Source organism: Rhagoletis zephyria, unplaced genomic scaffold, assembly GCF_001687245.7.
Source record: "Rhagoletis zephyria isolate East Lansing unplaced genomic scaffold, Rhagoletis_zephyria_1.1 Rzeph_scaffold_21501, whole genome shotgun sequence".
Lineage (NCBI taxonomy): Eukaryota > Metazoa > Arthropoda > Insecta > Diptera > Tephritidae > Rhagoletis > Rhagoletis zephyria.
In genome coordinates this window covers 1-7,776 of record NW_016178559.1, presented here as the reverse complement: position 1 = coordinate 7,776, position 7,776 = coordinate 1, and the positions used below count along the sequence as shown (strand labels likewise).

Here is a 7,776-nt window from a genome sequence, read left to right as displayed (position 1 = left end):
TTTGAAATGCAACCGTGGACGCCAGCTGGCAGCGAAACTTGCAAATTCTGCAAATTTGCGTTCGTGCAGAAATTGCAAGTTTCTCAACATGAGAGAGAATTTGAGAGAATTTTTTCTTACTCTCTGATATTTTGAGTGTTGGATAATTCTTGCTGGATTTTCGACGAACAAACCTCTTGTCTTTTTGGTTCATGTCGGACTCGGACTAGTAAAACTGTCTCGCTCAGAGCGAGAGAGTAACATTGAAAAGTACGGGATCGCTTTCTAGTAAAAAATGGTAACTTCTGTCAACTTCAACATAACCTCCAAATTTTGGTTGTAAATTTTTGCTTATTTTGTATGTAAACACACTCATCTCATACATGTAAATAACCAAAAATACTTTCAAATTCATTAGAATCCACTTAAACAAGTAATTAAATACTTTTCAACATGAATTAGCAGATTGAACTTTTCTTTTGTTTACAATTTGGTTGCCAAACACACTACAGCTGATCGTTTGACACATTTACCAGAATTTACCAGCAAAAAATTCTCGGACCAAAACTGGTGACTTCTGACAGAGAGAGAACGGTATCTACTCTCTTTTTTGTCCTCTTAATAGTCAAAGAACCGAGTACGGGATCGATTTCCAGTAAAATCTGACTGATTCTGACTATTTCTGACTAGTCCGGACTCGTACAGGATCGCAACTTATGTTGAGGATGTGTATTTACACTGAAACTTTCAATTTTACAAAAGCTGAGCTAAAGCCAGCAGGACTCTTGCCATCGAAAACGGATCTCGTCCAGAGAAGCGTTTATTTTTGGCTGAATGTTGAATGTTATTAATAGATTGGCGAGTCCTTTAAGATCTACATCTTCTTCAATTTCCATTTTATATTGCATATTATTTATTTTATGTAAACCCCAGTCTTTCCCTTCAGATCTACAAAAAAAATTCAATAAAATTTACAAGAGCTGGGTCTATAAAAGGAATAATAGAAGCTGAACTCGCAGTTCCTCGCGCCTGGAAGTATTCGAGATATGACACGCATATTTAATGTTTACTTGTCCTAAGTATAATTTAGCTCGCTTCCTAGGTCTTTTTTAAATATCCCTTTTTAAAGGAAGGACTCGAAAAATTGTGTACTCACAAAATTATGTAGAATTTAAAAGTAAATTATTTTATATATTTCACAAGATTTATGAAAATTTAAAACAATGCTTGACCACACAGTATATTCAAAAATTGCTCTTCAATCAGATTGGCTTTTTATATAAGCGAAAAAGTGGAAAAATTAATTCAAATTACTTGCGGCAAAATCAAAATTTTTTCTTACAAATTAATTTTTTCGCATTGTTCCTGTTGTTGTTGTTGTAGCAGCATACAAATTCCCCAAAGACTTTCTGGGGAGTGTTGCTGTAGTGACAGTCCTTGGCCAGATATAAATCTGGGTCGTTCCGGTTACGTAGACTACTTTAAGCTCGTGTCATGATTGCAACTATGCATTTCTATCAAAAATTTCTTTTGGTGTGGGTAAGCTGGATATTTTGCTATGTATCTGCGAAATTACTTTTTCAGAATACGCTGACCCGTTTTTACTACTTTTGGCCGCTGTAGTCCCATTGTGCGCCGCCTTGAGGGACCCCTGTTTAATCCTACGCGGCTTGGACTTGGCGTTTCGAAATTCCACTGAAGCGACGAGTCCGGGACGTCTTGCCGGATCACCATGCCTTCAAAAGGTCGACTGCGACTACGACTATCAATACACAGGTCGACGTTGGTTCAGACTCTTACTAATCTGTGTGGTGATGGCGCTCAATGCTGTGGTTGTGCTCTGCATTTTCCGGAATCCATGCTGGTGTTCGTCTAGCTTGAGATGCTTCGTCAGGCTGGGGAGGAGTAGTGCTTCTATGCTTTTTGCCACTGGGTATAGGGGAACTTGGCGCTGTGGTTTTGCGCTTGCCACAAAGTCTACTATAAACGACGTTAAATAATAATTTTCTAAAAAGCTCAACGTCTTTTGACATTGTTATTTAAAAAAAAAAAAAAATCAAAAATATATAATGCATATGTACATATGTTTTTTGTTTAGATTTAATACCATTGCAAGTACATATATGAATATTCAAGTTCAAAACCGCCACCTTATTCCATTCCAATCTCCATAACATTACATTAATATAAAATTAAAATTAAGAAAGAGTATTTCATACTATATTTTATTGTTCTCTATGTGGAGGTACCCAGCCCCCGAAAGTTCGTTCCAACTCTTTGGCGACGTGTAGGCATAGTCTATCATTCATTTCCGATGCCACAACTTGTACACCCATAGGCATTCCCTTGTTATTCAAGCCCATCGGCACTTGTGTTACTGGCACGCGGAGAACATTGAAGATACTAAAGTAGCTAAAATCAGTGAATTTAACTAAGGGATAGTAATGGTAGGGGGCAGTGCGCGGCGAACTATGGAAAAACAATACACCATCGTCACCCAGAAGTTCATCCAGGGCTTTCTTGCAGTTTCGAGTTGCCTCGCGAATTTGTTGTTCCTTCTCCTCGGGTAGCAAAGAATCAATCAATGAGTAAATTGCAGCCATTGTGAAGTCACTACGCCCTAATAATTTCTTGAATAGTTCAATAAAGGGGTTTAAAGTTGCACCGTTGCCTAATAATTTGTTAAAGTTGGTTTTTTCCTGCGTCATCCAGTAACGCCACATTTTTCCCGATAATTCGAGATGCGGTAAGCTAGCCAATTTTACTTCCGCACCCGATAAGTTGGAAAAATGATTACAAATCTTGAACATGAGCATTTGCTCCTCGGAACCAACTGTATTACAATGCATCATATTATTACTTGGTATATAAAAATAACGCAAGTTTTTCAGATTAACTGCTTCATCTAAACGCAGTTGCTTTTTAAATTTTGGCTCAATGAGTACTTTTAAAATTGGTATCAAATCATCAGCATGCCGACTCATTGGTCCAGCGCTAACCATTGTGTTTTTCTCATCCCCACTGCGGAAAGTACAACCTCGCATGTTGACTACGCCTTCGCTGGGTTTATGCCCGAAAATCCCACAGTAGAAAGCAGGTATACGAATGCTTCCGCCGATGTCTGTGCCCAAACCGAACGCTGTACAACATGCACTGATTAACGATGCTTCTCCACCTGAAGAACCACCAACTGATCGCCTAAAATCATAGGGGTTTTTAGTTTGGCCTATTAATATGTTGCGTGTCTCTATCCATTTATTAACTTCAGGCACATTTGATTTCGCCAAAATGATAGCACCACTCTCCTTCATTAAACGTACACATTCTGCATCTCTTAAGCCTCGTTCGTTTCGGCGCGAAACCAAGCCAAGCGTATATAATTTGTTCGCTACTTCAGTGCTGTCTTTTGTAGTGAATGGTACACCAAGAAAAGGTTTCCTCTCCAATTCGTCATCTGTGATCTCGCCTTTTTGAAAGCGCTCATCAATAGATTTTGCTTCGTCTATAGCTTCTAAGAATGGTCCGTCTACAACAGCATTTATATCACGATTTACAGCTAATATACGGTCATAATAAGCCTTAACTATTTCGGAAGATCGCAACTTTCGTTCACGTATTAACCGAGCTAGTTCTACTGCGCTTTTCGTCAGCAATTCTTCCTGCTCCTTATTTGGCGGCACAGGTACCCTACGGGCCACTCCCAGAAACCATCCAAGTACAAATTCTAAAACTCGATCCAAAATTATATGTAGAAATGGTACAATAGTGGAAAAGGCCGCCATTATCCAGTTGATGGCAGATGACACGGCAAATTTTCAATAATCGGTTGATCGTTCAAAGACTCGCTCTGTACAATTAAAATATGATAAAATATTAGGTAAGCAAAGAGAAAATCAATAAATTAAATACTACCAGATTGCTTAACTGCATACGTAGCTATATATAGATGTATGTAAGACTGTATGCTTTGCCTTGCATAAAGCGAAAAATTAATAATGGCACTTATCTTGCACGTTACTTCCTATCACAGGTAAACGACCGGTTTCCTCTGCTCAAGAAAAAGAAATGATAATATGAGATAATGATAATTGGGAAATTAGGACTTCATTAGTGGACAGTGATGTTAACATCCTCTTACGTACCTTATAATTTTTACTTTGTATGCCCTAAAGTCTAAGGGCCAATACGCGAAAAAAGGTAAGTAGTTTGAAAAATATTGCAGATTGCGGTTAATTTCCAATTAGTAATTAGAGGTTTGAATTATTGGCTGATAATTAGAAATTGTCTTGTATTTGAAACATAGGAAATTACATATATACCTAAGTAGGGCAACACTGAATTGGTGAATTCGCCGCATTTCCCGTGGAACTGTCGCCGCAGTGTTGTTTCGTATATGTTGATTGATTTTGCTACTGTTTTGTTTCTTTTGGTCAACGCATAATAAAGTAATCGCTAGGGGCTAGTGTTTTTAACTTATTTGTAATAATTTAAAAATAAATGAGTAAAATCCAAGCAATTGAGCGAATTGTTGTGAAATAAATTACATTTACAGCAGGTAAGTGTAGCTTTACTGAATTTAACTGAATACATACATACATAATTGTATGTACATATGTGATTTTGCGGAAGTGGGGGGCGGCGGAAAACTACTTACATTCAAACATACCTATGTGCATGATTGAGCTCATCCATCAGGTGCAGTTAAACGAGTTCCCTGATTTACATTTTTTCCATGCGAAACTCATTTAGCAGATTCCTTATGTGACAACTCTCATGCAACGCCAAGTATGCATAACTGAGCTAAAATATGCATAAAAGCGCAGATCCATTTGTACAAATATATGTATGTTTACAAAGCCATACATGGTATAAACAAAATAAAGGTGTTCCATTTGTCGACACCACCTAATATAATGTAAATAGTGAGGTTCGAAGCTAACTAGAGATGTATTAATACATGTCGCACTCTAAATTAAAAAAAAAGTCACAACTTTACATTTTACAAAATCGATTTTTCCCCATAAAAGAATTCATGGGCCCTATTTCTATAGTCCGCCAAAATTTCTTCTCATTATTTTTCTTTAACTGGAAAACCCCTACTAACAGGTCTCTCTATTCTGCGCTGGTAATAAAAATTTTGTAGCCGGTAAATAAAGTTCCTGTAAATTTTAAACCCTTTTCGCATTCTGGGTACTCTTGTAACCGATAAATTTTATTACATGTCATAAGCTGGTAACAAAATATTGTCCCGTGAAATATTCCACAAATCTTCATAGCTGAATTGCTGAATACCAGCGTACCTAGAATCGCGGTGACAAGAACTAGTAAAATTTTTTGGTAACAAAATTTTCCGGTTTAAAAACCTTCGGTGACATGCAGGATAGACCTGTACACAACCCTCTCCCCGGTTTCATCCTCTCTCCAAACGAAACGTGTGAGGTTTTTCAAAAAAGGACACCTGTCAACCCTGGTTGTGACACTTTTTGATTTAGGGTGCGATATATACATAGTGTATTTAGAAGGATAAAATACGTTGCATAAGAAGCAGTGAAAAATCGTTATATTAACTATCTTGCCAGTATATATGTACATATATATACATATGTATGTTTATTTACATAAGGAGATATGTATGTAATTCGTTCTTACTTACATACATATATGTATATGCATGTACTTACATATGTGTGTGTTTTATTTACAAAGTGCTAGTACAGTGCAATCCGGTTATAATGGCTCCATGGGACCGCGTCAAATTCAGAAATAAAATCAGAATATTATATTTTTAAATAACAAAGAAAAAATATATAAGTATGTATAAATTTAAAATTGTATACTTATCATGCAAGGAAAATGCCCATTTTTCGTTCCATTTTTCTTAAAGTGAACAAAACACATATCAAAAACCAATGAACCATCACAGTCTACCACATAAGCTGATTGACAGATTTCGGTGAACCAATGAACTTTGTTGAAGTATATAGCCCCTCTTTACTGAATTCGGGGAATTATCGAACGTTGTTTATTGCAGTTTTTTTTTTAATTTGACCTTGACAACCTCGGTTATAATGGACCAAACCCGATATTTTTGTCCATTATGGGTGGAGTCCGTTATAACCGTTTTTTTTTTCATATGCTTGAACTGGGACTTGACAAATTGGTACGTAATAAAAGAGGTTCCACCTTAAGCGAGTCCATTGTAAGTGCATTACACTGTATATACAAACATATGGTTGATTACACTGTGCGACAGCCGAAACCAACCCGAACTTTGTTAACATTTTCCGAAAGTATACCTATTCAGTAGTAAAAGACTCGATGGATTTTGAACAGTTAGCTCGTATTTTTATTTTATGGCTACTAAAGTTTTCATGTCTCGGCCTAAGTAGTTTTCAAAAAAGTAAAAACAAAATGGTTAAAATAAATATCTGAGTAATATTAAAGGTTAACCCATACCAAGTTTTTTTATTGATTTTTTATTTTTTTTTTTTTAACGTTGGTTTTAAGAAGCTTTTGCCTGAGAATACCCCTAGTAAAATTCCCCGAAGAATAATTTTCTAGAATATATCAATCCTATAACGACCTTCCAAATTTGCTTTTTGCGGGGTTTAGTGAACGGGTGGGAGCTAATGGGTTAAAATGTTGTACGAAAATATTTCCTATGAAATTTTACTATATCGTTCGATTGAAGTGTGGAATGCAATTTCTCAAAAACGCGAGGATAGAATCTCTCCAAAGTCTCAGAAAATTTTACTAGGTCGCTAAATTCCTAAATTATTTAATATTTGATGTTTATTGTTAATTAGTTTTGAGTTTATGAAGGATTTTATTTAGTAAAATTTTGTCGTAAGCGTCATTTATCCACAATTTGGCAGCCACATGGTATGAAATACGACAAAATGTGATCAAAATTTCTACTAAATTAACGACACTTTATACTCAATACCTCGAAAACTAAAGGAGATATCCAAAAATGGAGAACGCCGTTTTTAAGATATTGATTGCACCGCTAACTAAATTTTTACTAATTTATAGAAAAAATTTTAGTCAATATCTCGGAAACTAAAGGAGATATCTAAAAACAGATAACACCAATCGAAAGACCTTATTTCAAAATATATAACTGCATCTATAACTACAAATCGTCAAAATTGCGCTTACGACAATCTTTTACCCAGGTGTCGATATATGTATGTATGTCTTAACCTATAAAAAATACGAGGGTGGGCTTAGTATGCAGCCGCACTCCTTGCTTTAAGTAAACCAGGTGAAGGAGAAGCTCGGCCAAGCACTAGCATATCGTCACTAGGCAGGAATAAAGGCGCGCCATGGTTTTGACGGCGAAAAAGGATGCATTGGCGAAAAAAGACAGCGAATAAAGCCGCGTAAACATAGATTTATACCTAGCCAAGGACTGTCACTTCAGCACTATTCCTCAAAAACTCTTTGGTCAATGTATATACTATTACACCTGCAAACATAGTTGACCGCGAAAATTAGTTTACGCGTCTTTCTTCACCGTCTTTCTCCACCGTAAAATAGGTTCACGCATCTTTCTTCGCCGTCGGATAGGTTTAGCCGCCTTTCTTCGCTGAAGTTTTTTATGCGTCTTTTTTCGTGGTCAATTTTTGAGCTCGCGCCTATTCTACAACCTTCATCCCCCTTTTTTCTAAAGTTTGCCGCCCGCATACTAGAATTTTTCCCATGGTCAAATCTATGTATGTTTCTATAAAAATCAGGTTTTAAATTTCTTTTGGTATCAAAGTAATGGGAATTTGAATGGGCACTGGCCCCGAT

The 7,776-nt window shown here is 36.5% G+C and overlaps 1 protein-coding gene across 2 annotated transcripts; it reads right to left on the bottom strand.

The window, feature by feature from the left end:
- Nucleotides 1–2,065: 2,065 nt before the first annotated feature.
- On the bottom strand, nucleotides 2,066–4,699 carry LOC108381126 (fatty-acid amide hydrolase 2). Of its 2 annotated transcripts, none has more exons than XM_017637536.1 (3): nucleotides 4,108–4,699; nucleotides 3,892–4,025; nucleotides 2,066–3,826 (listed from the first exon to the last, which is right to left on the bottom strand). In XM_017637536.1, the coding sequence occupies exon 3, from the start codon at nucleotides 3,759–3,761 to the stop codon at nucleotides 2,205–2,207; it is 1,557 nt and encodes a 518-aa protein (XP_017493025.1). In that variant the 5' UTR covers nucleotides 3,762–3,826; nucleotides 3,892–4,025; nucleotides 4,108–4,699; the 3' UTR covers nucleotides 2,066–2,204. The 2 variants fall into 2 exon arrangements, with proteins under 2 accessions (XP_017493025.1, XP_017493023.1); XM_017637534.1 differs by having other exon boundaries at nucleotides 3,892–4,027; nucleotides 4,122–4,699.
- Nucleotides 4,700–7,776: the final 3,077 nt, after the last annotated feature.

What these genes read in the sequence shown, in the direction of transcription:
- LOC108381126 (XM_017637536.1), bottom strand. Translation starts at nt 3,761, where the DNA reads ATGGCGGCCTTTTCCACTATTGTACCATTTCTACATATAATTTTGGAT.